This window comes from Lissotriton helveticus, chromosome 6 (genome assembly GCF_964261635.1).
Source record: "Lissotriton helveticus chromosome 6, aLisHel1.1, whole genome shotgun sequence".
Lineage (NCBI taxonomy): Eukaryota > Metazoa > Chordata > Amphibia > Caudata > Salamandridae > Lissotriton > Lissotriton helveticus.
The window spans coordinates 1,386,695,965-1,386,714,516 of record NC_136067.1 but is presented as its reverse complement, the minus strand read 5'-3'; the positions used below and the strand labels follow the sequence as shown (position 1 = coordinate 1,386,714,516).

Here is an 18,552-nt window from a genome sequence, read left to right as displayed (position 1 = left end):
AAGATCGTGCAAGAGGGTGAGAAAATTTCCTCTGAAATCATAGACTGTTCTGTTTATATTTCCTCGACTGGCTTCCAACAGTTAGCTGGCGCTGCAGTTGTACGGAGACAAGGCTGGCTCAAGTCTATGTCCTTTCGGCCGGAGGTACAAGCTAAAATACTTGGTGAGTCCCTCTTCGGTAAACATGAGGACGACGCCTTGGAATCTATTAAAAAGGACACGGATACTGCTCGCGCCCTCAGTTCTCTGCAATACCGGAACATGCCTTTTCGTCGAGGCACATCCTCTAATTTTCGTGGCTCCTCCCAATACCGCTCCTATGGTGACAACAGGCAGCGTTATTCCAACCAATCGCAGTCTCGACAGACCGACTCCAGGCCATACAGGCGAAAAAAACACTTACAGAGGTGGTAACTCCTCTAATAAAAAATGACTTTCGCAACATCGTCTTTTCCCACTCTGCAAATTGGAGGTCGAATCTCCCAAAGATTTTTCAATTGGTCACAAATAACTTCAGATCGTTGGATTTTGGAGGTCATCCAAAAAGGCCATTGTCGTGTATTCCTATAGGTTCTGAATCGATCCCCCTATTCCTGACCCTATTCTGGTTAAACTAACTATCAAGTTAACTAACAGTCAGCCCATGAGGCAAGACAAGCCCCCATGATGCAGATACCGTTATCTGACGCAGTCACACTACGGCACAGGAACGTGTTATCTGATTAGGTCATAACGCTTGAGATCTAATTAGACAAGCGACATTCCTCCAGCCCCTGATAAGGCATACGATGTTCTCATAACAAATCAAACCTATGACAACCTGGGAAAAACCCTGCGGCCATTGTTTTGATTTCACAGAGAACTTTAGTAAAGAATGTGCTAACGAGCAAGTCGTATGACATCTTTATTGACGTATCTATGTCCATCCTTACGTCAATCTCGGCACCTTTAAGGTATAAATATTACCGATCTTGCCCTATGCAAACACACGCGTGGTGACAAGACGGAGCAGCCACACTTGCCGAAGCCGAGAGCAGAAGCAGACCCCGCTGGCGCAGCCCCGCCTTCCTGACGCGCTGAGAGACGCGCTGCTATCTCAAGCCGAGAGACCCAGCACCGGCGCTTCCGGGTAGCCCTCGCAGGCAGCCTGGAATATCGAGACCAGAGAACGAGATACCATTCCTCATTCATCCTAAATTCCAGGTACAGAACTGAATAACCCCTCACAGAGAATTCTTTAGTTATTCACTTGGCAAAAACAAACTTAACTTAAACTGTAACTTTCTATTCCCCCAACCCATTAGACTTAGGTCAGGTACACGGGGTAGGCGTATTTAGAAACACCAGTTGAGTACGTTTAGTCAAATGTATATGTGTATGTAAATATATTTTAATCATTTCAAACATCATATGGCTCAGAAACCATATCAATGTTTTTACAGTATTATTTTATACTATTGCTTTTAATGTATGCACTTTACTTAACTATAAGTATTGCAATAATATCGATCCATTTCTCATGTATGAGAAAAGAGACTGATCAATAAATAACACCTTCTTATTGAACACGCCCGTCTCTTCCTTTTCTCTACATTCTGATGAGACTAAGAATGCACGTACTGACTGAGTAAAATAATTGCCTTGTGCTCACACGACTCTCTCGAGATTGACTCTTGATTAGGGGAGAGCAAAGTTGTCATGTTCTATGGTTGTCAGAAACTAAATCCCTTCTTGTCTAATCAGGGAAGTTAATTCCTCCTTGAACATTCGAGAAAGTTTCTAGCGAACTCTGAGCTACGCTGGCAAACCCAAAAATTAAGTCTAGTATCGACAGTAGTAGACCTAGTTAACGTCTGGTCTAGGCCTTTACTGCTGTAGGTATTATTCCAATGCGCAGAGCCTATTGGGAAAATAGGAGCTACACTACACCATGCTCTAGAATTCATCAAGTTCCCACCCAACCGCCCACCATCTGGTCCTCCTCCAAAACATCTAAAGGAACTGTTTGCGCAAGTTGCAGTTATGATTCAAAAAGGTGCAGTCAAAGTGGTTCCTCAAACAACAAGGGACGGGCTTTTATTCCAGCTTTTTTCTTATCAGGAGGAAGTCGGGAGAGTGGCGCCCGATTTTAGACCCCAGAACCCTCAACAAATTCGTCAAGTCCAAAACATTTCGAATGCTGACCTTGCTGGACATCTTACAGTTCCTGAATCCAGAAGAGTTCCTCTCCACAATCGACATCCAGGATGCATACTTCAATGTGCCAATCCATCAAAGACACAAAGTACCTCAGTTTCAAAGTGGGATCAATGCACTACCAATTCAAGGTTCTACCTTTTGGCCTTCGTTCTGCGCCGAGGGTCTTCACAAAGATCATGGCCCCGGTTGCGGCTTATCTACGCCTGCAAGGCATACAAATCTACCCTTATTTGGACGACTGCTTAATAAAGGCACCAACCTTTCTCGCAGCAAATCACCACACTCACACTTGCCTTTCCCTCTTCCGCAAACTGGTTCTTTCCATCAACCACAAAGTCACATGTCCGTCCCTCACAACAGAGAGTCTTTCTGGGAGCGTTAATAGATACACGTCTCGCAAGGTGTTTGTTTCGCAAGAGCGCCTAGATCGTATCCTCAAACTGGTAGCTCTTCTACGCTCAAAGAGGTCCGTTTCTAAATCCTTTCTGGGCATGACATCGTCCTGCATACCACTGATCCCCAATTGCAGGTTGCATGTGCGAGTCCTTCAAGAAGAATTGGACAAGCAATGGTGGCAAGTCTCAGGATCGTTCAACAACAAGGTCTTCCTGACCCCTCGCATCCAGGGCGCATTGGAATGGTGGGCTCACCTTCCAAACATCACAACAGGTCTTCTGTTTCAAGAGCCGGCCACCACGCTTACCCTTACGACAGACGCTTCCTTAGAGGGTTGGGGTGCACACCTCGAGGAGATGTCAGTAAAGGGTAAATGGACAGTCGACCAGCGCAAGTGGCACATCAATCGGCTGGAGCTTCTGGCTATCTTTCCTGCCCTGAAATCGTTTCGACTACTGGTGGAAGGGGAGTCTCTGTTGGTGCGTACAGACAACACCACCAGTATGCACTACCTCAACAAGCAAGGGGGTACGAGATCTCTCCCACTTTCCCGACAGGCACAACAGATCTGAAAGTGGGCAATAAAACATCGTGTTCAGTTGACTGCAGTTCATGTCTCGGGCATTTCCAACGCCCTTGCAGACTCTCTCAGCAGATCGGCCACAGACAACCACGAGTGGGAACTCCATCAGTCAACTCTGGAGTATGTTTTTCGCAGGTGGTGCCAACCGGATCTGGATCTGTTTGCGACTCCATTCAATCGCAAATGCCTACGCTAGGCAAGTTGGCATCCGCACAAAGGATCGAGCGGGAATGCATTTTCGATCAACTGGTCGAACCAATTCATGTACGCTTTTCCGCCGATCCCTCTTATACCTCGCCTTCTGCGCAGAATGAGGTTTCAACCGTGTCACATCCTGTTGATTGCGCCCAGGTGGCCACGTCGGCCGTGGTTCACGGATCTACTTCTTCTTTCTCAGTGCGATCCAATACTTCTTCATCCGCTGCCTCACCTTCTTACCATGACTCAGGGGCAGATATGCCATCCAGACCCGGCGTCTCTCCAGCTTCATGCTTGGAACCTGAACACAATGAGTTTGCACATCTGAATCTTGATCCGGACTGCAGACAGGTCCTTGCTCATGCACGTGCTCCTTCAACCATTAAAACCTATAAATTAAAATGGAAACGGTTTTGTGTTTGGTGCCATTCGGAAAACAATGATCCTATGCTCGCTACCCCCGAGCAGATCTTGCCTTTCTTCCTCCTGTTGGCAAAATCGGGACTTTCACATTCCTCCCTCAAAAGTTTCCTGGCGGCACTTTCTCGTTTTCGACATGATGGTTCCACGTTTCTGTACTCCTCTCGGATCATTTGCCAGTTCTTTAGGGGTCTGTTCCGGATGTTTCCACCCATCCGGCGTTCTCCACCGGCTTGGCATCTGAATCTGGTCCTCGCCCAACTTCTCAAACCTCCTTTTGAACCTATTCACTCAGCAGAATCGAAATTCCTTACTTGGAAGGTTTCCTTCCTCCTCGCACTTACATCATCTAGGAGGGTGAGGTGTATCCACGCTTTTACCATACAGCCGCCTTTTCTCCGATTCTCAAAGGACGCTGTTGCACTTCGTACAAACCCTAAGTTTATTCCTAAGGTTCCATCGGACTTCCACCTTAATGAACCGATCATTCTCAGGACTTTCTTCCCTAATCCTCAGTCTCCCGCTGAGCGCACTCTTCATTCCCTTGACCTGAAACGATGCCTCAAATTCTACATCCAGCGCACTGCTGCATTTCGAAAGTCTGACCAACTCTTCGTGGCCTACGGACGGCTGCGTAAGGGTCATCCGGTCGCTAAGCAGACAATCACTCGTTGGATTTCTTCTGCCATCTCCTTCTGCCATCAACGAGCTGGCAAGCCTCTTTCTGCTCCAGTGCGAGCACACTCGACGAGAGCAGTTGCTTCCTCTACTGCCCTGTTTGCAGGAGTTCCTCTGCATCAGATCTGCAGAGCTGCAACGTGGTCTAGCAGGCACACATTTACGATGCACTACTGTCTGGAGACAGTCAACGCTGCGGACACTGCTGTGGGTCAAACGGTGCTTCGAAACCTCTTCAAATAAGGTGAGCCTCTGTTGCTTCCCGCCTCCTATCATAAAAGGTTTTTTCTTGTATATATGCAATGTTGCCTGTATATATCTATGCGATGCAACTTTCTTCATTGCCTTTTATGATTATTATTGTGGCGTACTGCTTTCTACTCTTATTCAAGCATGTGAATCTATGAAAGACACCCCTAATACCGGAGAAGAACAGAAGTTACTTACCTGTAAACTGTGGTTCTCCAGTATTGGTGTCTTTCATAGATTCACATGCGACCAACCCTTTCCTCCCATCAGAGGCTCTCTTCTCATGCACTCTTGGTCACTCCTGTGCTACGAAAATCTGAGGGCTTGAGCTTCTGAGGAGAAGGTTCTAGAGGGTGCTACAGCCTGATTGGCTGGAAAGTGGACTATTATAATGACTTGGATATGTTACTAAAGTGAGCTCTCCCTCTATGCTTTCTATGGGCCTATTTTATTCTATGGTACTTCAAGGCTTACATATTATGGAATTTTATTTTATGTATATATATGTATATATTATGTATGTATTTATGTATATATGATTCTTAGTACTATGTCATGTACCGTGGGACTCCCACTTCGACGACGGGGAATTATTCAGGCATGTGAATCTATGAAAGACACCAATACTGGAGAACCACAGTTTACAGGTAAGTAACTTCTGTTCATCTGACTGATGGGTCTTACAGATCGTTCAAAATAGCTATGTTCTGCCTTTTCTTTTTGACCTGCTCACAGTTCCTTACACACCAGAGTGAATCTGAAATAAGCATGTCCTTCCATGTCACAAGAGCTGTGGTGGTTTCTCTCCGAGGGGGCTATTGAGAGGGTTAATATTCAGGAAGAGGAGGGGGTGGTTACGCTTTTTGTTTCCATGTTAAAAAGAAGGATGGCAGCTTCAGGTGTATTCTGTACTTATGAATTCTGATTACCTTTGTGCTGAAGGACAAATTCAAAATGCTCACGCTGACCCTTAACATGTCCGTTCTGGACCTGGGTGACTGGATGGTGTATTTGAACCTCCAGGATGCATATCTTCATGCACCCATCCTATAGTCCCCCACTGATGTTATCTGAGGCCCAAGGTAGGTCAGGAACATTTTTGGTTTGCTGTGCTCCCCTTTGGCCTCAGCAGCACCCCTCAGGTGTTCACAAAAGTGAACACTGTTGCCACTGCCAGCACTCTGGTGTCGGGAATGTCAGTATTCCCGTACCTTGTTTAGTGTCCATTGAAGGTGGGCTTGCCACAGTGTATCGTGGACTACCTCCAGATGAAGGCAAAACTTTTTTTTTATTCACTTTTTTATTGAGCTTTACTTAACAAAGGAAAACTGTGGCATTCACACTTTTAAATACCCTGGTACAGTAGTAATAAATGAGACCCCAATTCACTTCCAGTAGTGCAGGAAGGGAGGCGGTGAAACACAGCTCCCGGTAGAATGGAGTCCATAAACCTGTACATCAATTAATAGCATTTGTGCCCTTCGCCTCACCACTCTTCTGGGTGTGTCAGGATTCCCCTGTCTACATCCTCTAAGGCCAACTGTACGGCCTCCCAAAGCCTTGCAAAGTCTGGCGGCTAACTCCTCGTTTTGCCTTCATATGCCACAGGGTGCCCTCAGCCACCCCCCACTTTTTCAACTCCGGCAGCCAACTGCAATGTGTTAAGCTCGCAATGCTCTTCCAAATATGGGCTCTGTTTAGCTAACACCAAGCTAAATCGATGAATTGTGTGGTAACGGTTTTCACATTTGGGCAAGGGAACAAACCCAATATGTATGCTTCTGGGGAATGGGGCGTTTCACTCCGTGACGGTTTATGGTGTTTTCACCAACTTCTCCCAGTACTCCCACAGTCCCAGGCAATCCCATATCATGTGGTAAAACACCACATCTGGGTGAAAGCACCTAGGGCACGAGGCCAGGGCCCCTGTCTATATTTTGTTCATTCTTTTGAGAGTCAGGTAGACTTGGTGTAAATGATGCAAGTGAGTCATGTGAAATGTCGCAGAAAGTGAGCTGTGATCCCTGCATAGAAAGCGTTGCCGTAGTCCAATGTGGTCTGAAAATTGTAGGCTTAGTCTGAAATATCTTCGCTCAGTCCTCCTCAGTGATCTCTTTTTGTATATCCGTAGCCCATGCCTCTCTTCGCTCATCACTCTTGCTCTGCACATGGGAAAGCAGCCCTTTATACATTGTTACAACTTTGCTTATCAATCCAAAGCTTGGTGTAATAACAAAAGCTAAGCTCCGGAGACCTCCATGTCCTGTCCACACCTGGCATGTACTACCTTTTGTATCACTCCATAGACCAGGAAATGACCCCAAGGTATCCTGTACTTCTCAAGGGTGACATTTAACACCTTCAGTAACCCCCCATACCTCCCTCTCCCTTAATACATGTTGTTCATTACTTTTACTCTATGGTCTGTCCATTGTTCCAGCCGTAGCCCCTGGTCTAGACTCAAGTGGGGGAAGAGGTGCCTGTGGGGAGTCCCCCATTGTAGAGCTTCTTGGTGTGTGTTCTCACAAGTGCTCTGTGCCAGCTATAATAGAGTACCCAGAGTTGCATCAGTGAGTTTTGAATCTTTGCGTTGGGTTTAGCTAGTAGCATAATTATACTATGAAAGACAGAACACCAGACCTCTCTGTCCCACTTTAGCAGGGAGATGTTTACCTATCTGGTAACCCACTGGAGCTACGCGGCCGATAATTCTGTTTAAAAATCGAGAGGCACAGCTCCTCCTTCACTGGCAGATGCAGTTTTGACAATGAAAGTCAATGGCATCCGACTCCCCAAATGAGATCTGCCAGAAATGTGTCCATTTCTAGAAATATTTTTCTGCTGATTTTCACAGCGAGGGTGGAGAAGTAAAGGAGCAACTTGGGCAAGGCCACTATCTTTGCAAGGGCAATCCTATCTGGCACAGCCAGGTGAGTGTTTTCCAAAAGTTCACACAGCTTCTTATGTTGCCAACAGCTGCCTTTATGTTCCCCTCTACCAAGTCCTCCTCTATCCTGTAAATCTGAATCTCTAGGTGCTTAATAGTATTTGCTTTCCACTGCAGGTTTCCGACCCCCCAGTGACTAGTCCACTAGGAATACTCCTACATCTTCAGGGTAGGCCATGGATTTGCTCCAATTGATCCTCAAGCCAGAGACTTTCAACTCTCTCTGCATTTTTATTGCTCCCTCAAGGCCCATTTGACCATCTTGTATGAAGAGCAGAATTTAATCCACATAGAGTGATATGTAATGCGTTTGTCCTTAATGTCCAACCTCTTTACATTGTTTGGGTTCACTATCAATGAGCGAAGTTCCACCTGACTCCCTCACAGAGGTTTCCTTTCATTAGGGCAGTCTTGGACACAGTGGAGTTCAAGGCATCACCTACCCATGACAAATCAAGGACATTCAGACTACTATCCTGATGTTTCAGGCTCAGCCGTGGATCACGTTGATAGCAATTCAACTGGCTTCTTGACCTCCAAGCTTCCTCCAATCTCCCCGATGATAACCAGGTCTTGGAGGAGACTGCTCAAGACATACAGCGGTGGCTGCTAAAATGCAATTTCTTTCAGTTGTAGACTTCTTTCCCTTCTTAGCCCTGAGCTATAGATGGTTGACTCATCACTGCTGGAATGGGGAGGCTAACTCGAGGAGATGGAGATCAGGGAACTCTGGTGTATGGCAGAGGACCAGCTCTGCATCAGCCTGTTAGAGGTCATCCCACCCTGAAGGCCTTCATGCTGTTCAAGTGTTTGCTGGAACAGGTTCTCATGGACCGCATCACTGCCATGGGGTACAACAACAAGCAGGGTGTAGTGGGATTCTCGGTGCTGTGTCAGGTGGATTTGCACCCCTAGATGTGCCATTTTTCTTTTTGCAATTCCTTTTGCAGGGTTCCTCAGTTCCAAGGTGGACGAACTCAGCAGGTGGTGTCTAGCAGCTCACAAGTGGCATCTACATCCAGAGGTGGGGGAGTGCGTCTCAAACAGTAGGGAGAACCCTGGATAGATCTTTTTGCCACGATCGAACATGCAGCGTTAAAGGTTTTGCATGTTGGAGTTTCTGCAAGAAAACTTGTTAGGAAATGCATTGCGACTGGAATAGGTACAGGGGACTTGTGTGCACCTTCCCATCTCACGCCTAGAGTTCTGAATAGCAGCAGCCCATCCTAGTGGCTCTGGATTGGGACTGGAAAGCTTGGTACCCAGACCTTCTGGGCACGAACATCGGTCCTCTGATCAGGCTGCCAGTTTGCGATGACCCCATATCTCTGCAACAGGGCAGGATCCTCCATCTGACCCTGCACAATCTACTAATACCTTTTGGGAAATTAAACAAGGAACTAACTGCATTTGATATAACACCTGAAGTGATAGATGTCCTCCTTGCCGCAGGTGCTCTTCCACAAAATCCATTTATACTGGTTACTGGGACAGAATAATGGCCTGGTTTGACATTCCCAGGACTGGTTGGTCTCTTGAATTGAATGCTGCTAAAATCATTTTGTATAATTTTATCTTTGGTCCAACAAGGTCTTGCTGTGGGCACTATTAAAAATAATTTGTCAGCCATTATATGTTTGCTGGTCCAACTATCTTTTTTCAAACTGCTGTTGTGATAAGATTTTTACACGTTTTCTTACAAACCTTTGGTGATGCCTCTGTGGAACCTTAACTTGATCTTGATGTTTCTCATGCTTATGCCCTACAAGCCGATCCATTGCTGCTCACTGCTTCTCCTGACCTTAAAGACCATCTTCCTCATTACAATTACATCAGCTTGTCACATGAGGGCACTTCAGGCACTTATAGTGCAACTGCTCTACACCAACCTATTCCCAGACAAGGTGGTACTGAGGACGTGGGCAGCATTCTTACCAAATGTTTTGACGTATAGCACTCTACCAGTGTTTTTGAGTCACATCACCGCCCCCCCCCTCCCTCAACTCTCGATAGAAGAGGAGATCCTCCATCAGCAGGACCCTAAATGGACTTCAAGTTTTTACATTGATCGTAACAGGACAATCAAGCTGACAATAAGCTTTTTGTGAAGCTCTCTGGCGCAAAGAAAGGCAAGGCTGTGGAGCAGGGAAAGGGAAGGTGTTAAAGTGAATAGTTCTATTCATTAAGATCTGCTACCCACTGGCCAGAAAACAGCCTCTTGCAGGCCTGAGAGTCAATTCTACCAGGGTTTAAGTTTCCTACCACTGCATTGTCCTGTAGAGTGCCTTTCCATGACATCTTCATGACTGGAACGTTGGTGTCCGTGCATAAATTAACCAAACCCTACTGCCTTGACCGCAAGGTTTGCCAGGGAGGGCATTTTGACTGTTATGTCCTGCAAGACTTTTTGATCTGAGACCCCTCCACAGACAACCCTACCTCCCGCCTGGGGAGATACTGCTTTGGTGTCTGTTCTAAATTGAAGAATCTCTGGTTAGAGTTTGCCATCAAAAGAGCAAGTTACTTACCATTTATTATGCTCTTTCTTGTGGATTCCACTATCTAACAGCAGATTCCTCATTGCCCTCCAGTGACCTCTTTTTGACGTCTAAAAATGTCCCAGCACCCTGGAATCAACAATTGTTTGGCTCACGTCTGGAGGTGAAGAAAGGGAAAAGAAAAGAGTTTGACATCAGGGCGCATTGGTGATACTTATATGTGGCTTCACTCCATCTCTTTTATGACGTGTGGAGTCAGCGTGGAGCCGTATGATGCTACTTCGCGGCATAGCAGGACATTGCAATGGAAAGTTTACTGCATCCACTCTGGTGCCTGGAAGTATTCTAGGGAGAAAAATGTGTGCATCAATAGTCTCCACCATTAAGAGAATCACTGAAGGTTATTAACGTGTTCTTATTTCTTCAGTTTCTGCTGGGAGTGAATTGAGAGCAAACATTTCCTTGGCATGTTGTGCCACTGTCCAGGGTTGTCTGCCTGTCTGTCTTTTGATGAACTGTTCCCAAATGATGTTAATATCTCTCGTCTTTTTACACTTTGAGCAACATAAATCTAAGGAATTCCCCATGCAGTCCTAATCTGCCTACAGTAACCATGCAAAACAGCAGTAAACTGTTTAGTTTGCATGTTCTGAAATGGCCTCAAAGTCTGATTTGTAATCTCTGCAATTGCAAGTCTTTTTTCATGTATTGGCAAACTGACAGTTTATCTTTAATTTCCCTTGCCGTCTTCATGTTTAATGTGTTAGGAAGAAATGAATACTCCTCTTGGCTCATGAATTATATTGATACTTTATGATGTTCGGCGAGTACCTGGTTTTTCATTTGCCAGTTTCTTTGCTTTAAATTCAAAACCCTACCACTTCCAAACTAACAGAGAATTTACGGAGTTTCAATAAAAAAGAAAGCTTCCGTTAATTTTTTTAGGCGAATGTCAAACCGTCATGATATAAAGTTGTTTTCTTTTTTTCTTTTTGTTCAGTGGGATATTCGAAGTGGGGAGATCGTGCAGGAATACGATCGGCATCTGGGAGCTGTCAACACCATCACATTTGTGGATGAAAACAGGCGCTTTGTGAGTACATCTGATGACAAGAGTCTGCGAGTCTGGGAATGGTAAGTTTTACACCTTATATTCAATCAATTAATTAGTAGATTTGTAGAGCTCTTCCTTGTCATCTGTGAGTATATCCAAGGAATGCCAGGGTCAAGTTGATTAGTGGAATAGCCAGGCCCTCATGGACTTTAGAAACTCTGAAAGAGATGAGAAGGAGCAACTTCCATATTTGCAACGTCAGATGCGGAGGGTGAAGGTTAGAGAAGGGAATGCAGAGCGGATGTCTCTGTTGGGCTGATGGGATGATGAAAGTTCAGGCGGTGGTTCAAGTAGACAGGTCTGCAGCTGTATAAGGCCTTGTATGCATGGGTCAGGAGCTTGAACTGACATCCTCTCTAATCAGGAAACCATTGAAGTTCCCTGAGGTAGAGGGTGATGTGGGTTCATCTAGGGAAATCCAGGAGGAGTCTGGCTGCAGCGTTCTGTATGGTTTGTAGTTGTTGCAGAAAGTGAGCTGTGATCCCTGCATAGAGAGCGTGTTGCCGTAGTCCAGTGGGGTGGAGATGGGGGCCTGATTGATAGTGCGTCTTGAGCTTCGGGTAGCCATTTTAATATCTTACGAAGCCTGCCGAGGGTGAAGAAGCAGGTGGAGGAAAGGGAGTTGACCTGAGTCGTCATGTTGAACTTGTTGTCCAGAATTATGCCTAGGTTGCTAGCCTGTGCAGCAGGGGTAGGAGTAGGTCAAAGTTCTGAGGGCCACTAGGATGTGTCCCTTGAGGAGCTTTTGTTTCTGATAATCAGTATTGCGGTCTTGCCAGTGTTGTGCTTCAGGCAGTTGTCCTTCATCAAGTTGACGACATCTGCAGTTGCAGAAGTGGTCTTGGTGTTGTCTTTGGAGAGAGAGCGAGAGAGGATGATTTGTGTGTTGTCGGCGTATAATACGATGTTGACTCCGTGGGTTTCGGCGATGCTGGGCAGAGGTGTCGTTAGTGTTGAAGAGGGTGGGGCTGATCGAGGATCCTTTGGGTACTCCACAGATAATTTCCTTTGGTTCGGAGGTGAACAGGGGTAAGGCAGACTCTTTGCATTCTCCCGGTGAGGAAAGAGGCGATCTATCGGAGAGTGGCTCCTTGGATGCCTATGTTGAGATTGGAAATTAATATACCCAGATTGTTTCCTAAGTTAATAACTAGGTGAAGCCATTGTAATGACTATCTTCTGTCAGATTTTGAATTTTTTTATTTTTAATCTTCTACCGTGCAGAGACCTTGTTGATTTGTGGGTTGTAAGCCAACATAATAATAGTAATTAGTATATTTACATATTTTGCTTATTTCCTGATTGTTCAACTTCGAACTGTGGCTATCCAGTTTTTTGTAAAATAATATTATTGGGGCTGGGGAGAGAACCAGATGCTAAGCATGTAAGTATTAGCAGGTCTGCGTTTACTCATGATCACAGATGAAATCGATACAGTTCCATTGGAAACCATGTTCCACAGCTTTGACTCTTTCGTAGATTCACTTGCTTTAATACTTCCCTGTATTTGAGGTTGGGATGTCAATAGTTCGTTAGAATAGCTGTAAGCTGCGTTAACATGTTTGAAAGGCTATGAAAGTGTTTGTTTAGTAGCACATTTACCTTGTTGAAAAGCGTTCAAATGATAGCCAAGGCAGGGAACATTCTCTGAGCTTCATTCCCTTCAAATTCAGTTTTCTACCCCTGGTAGTTTTTAAAAGGAGCCTGCTTGAGAGTTTTTAATCAAATTGAACACAATATTGATGTTTTGGAATTTCCACTCACCTGTGTAACTTTCCATCACTTGATGAAAACGGCAGCTGATCATGCTTTTGTCGTTTCGGTTGATTCTTTCCATTTGCGCTAATTTTTTCCCAAACGGCATGCTATTATACCATGTGGTGTAATAGCGTATTTTCGTTAACTCGGCATATGGAGCGTAATACAAAATAATTTAAATTATGCAAGATACAACCATATAATAGAAATTTCACCCTTGCCTAGTTTGTATACGGAAACTGTTGTCAGTAATGTAGGCTGAACTTAAAGCTCACTGTATTTCCTTAGAACACTCGCTGTAACTTTAAAAGCTTTGCATTAAAGAACTCTATTTGCAGAGTTGGACTGACATTTTGGGCAGTCTGACAATGCTAGGTTGTCCAGCTTAAAATGGCCAGGGTGTGAGCTGATTTTTGGTTTGACGACGGCCCACAAGATCAAAAGAAAATGACCCTTTCAAACTGGTGCACCTGCCAGTGTTCGACTGCTAGAAAGTTGAGTGCAAGTATACAAGTTTGACCAACTTATCCATATGTATATGAATAGTACCTTAGTTGCACAAACAATCCTCTTTCTCAGAGCCATCATGTGGTACTGTAAACTGTAAGGTAAATTATATGTGCTGCAGGGGACTTGGATTACTTTTCCAGTGACTAAACAAACATGAAAACCTGGTCCCCTGGATCTCAAACCGTATGTCCTAGCTTTTGACAGTAGGAATTGCACACCACTACTCGTGAAGTACAGCGGACATTCATTTACCCGTTCTGCATTTACATGAAGTAAAAAAGCTGATTTTATACATTTGATCAGTTACCCTCCATTCATCAGTTTTTGTGTTCCAAGAACTGCATTACTGAATGAATAAGGGAAGTGCTGATGTACATGTTCTAGCTCCATTTTGGAGTCGGCCCACATCGGTCAATGTCCAAGCCTGAAAGTTGGCTCAAGCCAGGGTCAATCCTTTCTTGGCTTACCTCAAACCGCCCCATCCCCTACTGCTGCTTCAGATTTTTCATTTCCTCTGCAATGAGCTGGCATGGACCATTGCTGGATTTTGCAAGATGTTCTTTTATTTTGTTTTTGTGGAGGCATGCACAGTAATTTAGTTTGCTCTCTCTCCTAGCTCTAGTAGTATTCTGCAAACTTAGGTAATGCTCATACATTTTTCTTCTGCGAAATATCTTTTCTTTCACATTGTCAGCAGCATTGTTTTGCGGTACTTTGTATGTGTGTTAAAAAAAAAAACAGGATTACGGGGATATCTTGCCCGGTGCGTGTCACATCAACTTTTGTTATAAAACCAAAATGTAACTAATAATATTTACATAGACTAAAGTTGTTTCTTGTGACTTCTTCAGTGTCACATGGAGTGGGAGAGACAGCGCTTTGGAAAACCTTGCCAAAGAAGGCTGCAGCGCTGAGACGTTTCAGTCTTCCAGGAGAGCAGCGCACCCATAGGAAACCTGTGCAGCTCCTTTGCCTTGCTGTGGTAGTGGCCTGGACTTTCATTTTTATCGTGCTGTAGTAAGTGGCTGAGTATTCACCTGGTAGATCAAGAAGGCATTTTCGTTTATTCATTGCTTCTTTGACATGCATTGGCGTATCTGGTGCCCCCATCTAATTCGTGCAAAATGCTGGTTTTGACAGCTTGACCCTGAAGAGATGTGACACTCACCCACAATTTTCTGGGCTGTTAAGCCAGCTAGTTGCGAGTATGAGAAGCTTTCAGTTCCTAGACATTGGTTGGTAGATGTACATTTCAGCTTTTGTTCTGGGGTAGAGGTGATCACTTGTAACTAGGTAGTGCAGCACCATTGTAGACCATTTAACATAGTTGAAGAGTGAGAGTAATAAGAGTAGAGGAGACTGTCGCCAAGCTGGTGGGTACTGCAGAGTGCATAACGTGCCAGTAGTGTAGCTTTGATAGCTGCCGGAGCTTGGCACACCACAACTCACCGTTCGCTAATTGGATGAGAGCGCAAACATTGCAACATGTTGATTTTTTCATATTATAATGCCAGACAACGTTCCATGCCTTGGTGTTTACTTGGTGTTTGCAGTATAAGCTGGAAAAAATATTAAACCAATTTATAGATCTTTTCCTTAGTTTCCTAGGAGAAATGCAGACTGAAGTCACGTTTGTCTCTATGACCGATGAGCAACACAGCAAGCATTAAATGTTCAGCAGAACAATTGAGTTAATGCCATATTTTAACTTCCTTCTTGCAGAACCTTCTCTAACCAGATTGCATATCCATCTGCTATTTTTAAATAATGCTTTAATAAACGTCCTGGTCTAATTTAAAATGAAAAAAACGATTGTGAATGTAGAGTTCGCTAATTTGAAAAGCTAGTGATCAAAATATTCAGTGCCTTTATTTTATAAATTATAATGATTTCGTAATGGGACTGCATCTTTAAGTAACTGTAATTTAGGAAACTTTATAAATGCTCATGCTTTCATGACCAGCAGACATCGACTTTGGACTTTAAAACGCACTTGGAGCCATAGCTTGTATGAATGTGTTGGATTTTTATTTAATAGGTTTTTAAGCATAAAAAAGCTGCCTAGATGACTGATAATGTAAATGAATAACGGTTGCAGGCTGAATTAACATTGGGAGTTGACAACTGATAATTTGTAGACTGCAGCATTTTCTTTTCGGTCTGTTAAAAACATTTTTTTAATAAACTGTTTTTATAAAAGTACAAATAGTTTATGATTCAATACAATTTTGTACTTGAGGTAGAGTTGTAACTATTATTTTTATGTCCTGGCTTTCTTACTGGTGTAACATGCGGCTAGCATGCTACTTTGCGAATGGACCGTTTTGCAGCCCTGTTGTGGGGCAGGCATTAATTTAGAGTTCACTCCTGGTGCTATGCATACAATTCAGACATTACCTTTTTAGGTCTCGTCTTTACCATTCCGAAGGAATGGGAAATGGCGAGAATTCAAGTGCTCAAACTGATTGTGAAACCACCGCTTTTTTTCGTGGCGTTTTCTTCGAGTGCACGTGGCCACAGGCACGCGCTTTTGGCCCATACACTTTCATGGCCATCTGTTTCTCAATGTCCCTCCCACCCTTCGTTTGATCTTGCCGCGAGTTCAGGCTAATGGCCCTCCCCCAGCACAGAGCGCGCATCGCGGCCGCACAGCACATCAAAGGGCTTCTCCCAGCGTGTGCTGTGCGGCTTCTCCTCCCCTAATTATGTGGCCGGCCGTACTTGTGTTTCCCGGCCGCTTCCCGGCCACTCTTGTATTTAATTAGCAGCAGCAGCATTTCTCCTGCGCCAGGCCACATCAAAGGCTCTGTGCCACTTTCACCCACACAGCAACACTCACACCCACGCAAGCCCACTATCATCCACGCAAGCCCACTATCATCCACGCAACACCACACTCACCCACGCAACGCCACTCACCCAAGCAACACCACTCACACACGCAACGCAACTCATCCACGCAACCCCACTCATCGCCACTCATCCACGCAACGCCACTCATCCACGCAACGCCACTCATCCACGCAACGCCACTCATCCACGCAACGCCACTCATCCACGCAACGCCACTCATCCACGCAACGCCACTCATCCACGCAACCCCACTCACCCACGCACCGCCACTCACCCACGCACCGCCACTCACCCACGCACCGCCACTCACCCACGCACCGCCACTCGCACACGCACCGCCACTCGCACACGCACCGCCACTCGCACACGCACCGCCACTCGCACACGCACCGCCACTCGCACACGCACCGCCACTCGCACACGCACCGCCACTCGCACACGCACCGCCACTCGCACACGCACCGCCACTCGCACACGCACCGCCACTCGCACACGCACCGCCACTCACACACGCACCGCCACTCACACACGCACCGCCACTCACACACGCACCGCCACTCACCCACGCACCGCCACTCACCCACGCACCGCCACTCACCCACGCACCGCCACTCACCCACGCACCGCCACTCACCCACGCACCGCCACTCACCCACGCACCGCCACTCACCCACGCACCGCCACTCACCCACGCACCGCCACTCACCCACGCACCGCCACTCACCCACGCACCGCCACTCACCCACGCACCGCCACTCACCCACGCACCGCCACTCACCCACGCACCGCCACTCACCCACGCACCGCCACTCACCCACGCACCGCCACTCACCCACGCACCGCCACTCACCCACGCACCGCCACTCACCCACGCACCGCCACTCACCCACGCACCGCCACTCACCCACGCACCGCCACTCACCCACGCACCGCCACTCACCCACGCACCGCCACTCACCCACGCACCGCCACTCACCCACGCACCGCCACTCACCCACGCACCGCCACTCACCCACGCACCGCCACTCACCCACGCACCGCCACTCACCCACGCACCGCCACTCACCCACGCACCGCCACTCACCCACGCACCGCCACTCACCCACGCACCGCCACTCACCCACGCACCGCCACTCACCCACGCACCGCCACTCACCCACGCACCGCCACTCACCCACGCACCGCCACTCACCCACGCACCGCCACTCACCCACGCACCGCCACTCACCCACGCACCGCCACTCACCCACGCACCGCCACTCACCCACGCACCGCCACTCACCCACGCACCGCCACTCACCCACGCACCGCCACTCACCCACGCACCGCCACTCACCCACGCACCGCCACTCACCCACGCACCGCCACTCACCCACGCACCGCCACTCACCCACGCACCGCCACTCACCCACGCACCGCCACTCACCCACGCACCGCCACTCACCCACGCACCGCCACTCTCCCACGCACCGCCACTCTCCCACGCACCGCCCCTCTCCCACGCACCGCCCCTCTCCCACGCACCGCCCCTCTCACACGCACCGCCCCTCTCACACGCACCGCCCCTCTCACACGCACCGCCCCTCTCACACGCACCGCCCCTCTCACACGCACCGCCCCTCTCACACGCACCGCCCCTCTCACACGCACCGCCCCTCACACATGGTGGGTGCAGATTGTGGGTGCAGATTCAGAGAAAACTCAGCAGCACCACCACCATTGCAATGCAATAGGTCTCGTTTTAACGCAAATTTAAGCTATAGGCCTTGTAAATGACAAAGCCTTTTATTTATGTTCCAAAAACCAGAACGCAAAAATAAAGGGCATTATCATTTACAATGCTAATAGTTCAGACTCGCGTTATTGCGAGACCTATTGCATTTCCAATGCTTGTTCTACAATGTAAGTGCACAGCATTACCCGCTTTCTACACTCCAAAATGTTGCTTGTTTTCATCTTTCTTCTCATCCTCCTCCAGTGAGTGTATGTAGTTTATGCTGCAGTGCTCCTGATTTCAACTATGCACATACATGCTACTGTTTATTTTGTTAAACAAAAAACAATGGTTCTGTCGGAAAGCACAATTCAAATCAACGTAGTACTTAATACATACATATAGTCAGAGTATCCCATGAAGGATACAAGTAAT

General features: G+C 46.8%; 1 protein-coding gene across 1 annotated transcript in view; it reads left to right on the top strand.

The window, feature by feature from the left end:
* CDC40 (cell division cycle 40) overlaps positions 1-18,552 on the top strand; it is a 405,957-nt gene that overhangs the window by 228,311 nt on the left and 159,094 nt on the right. The window contains exon 12 of the mRNA XM_078649170.1: positions 11,169-11,302. Coding sequence (XP_078505296.1) covers positions 11,169-11,302 — 134 coding nt within the window. The remainder of the gene's footprint in view (positions 1-11,168; positions 11,303-18,552) is intronic.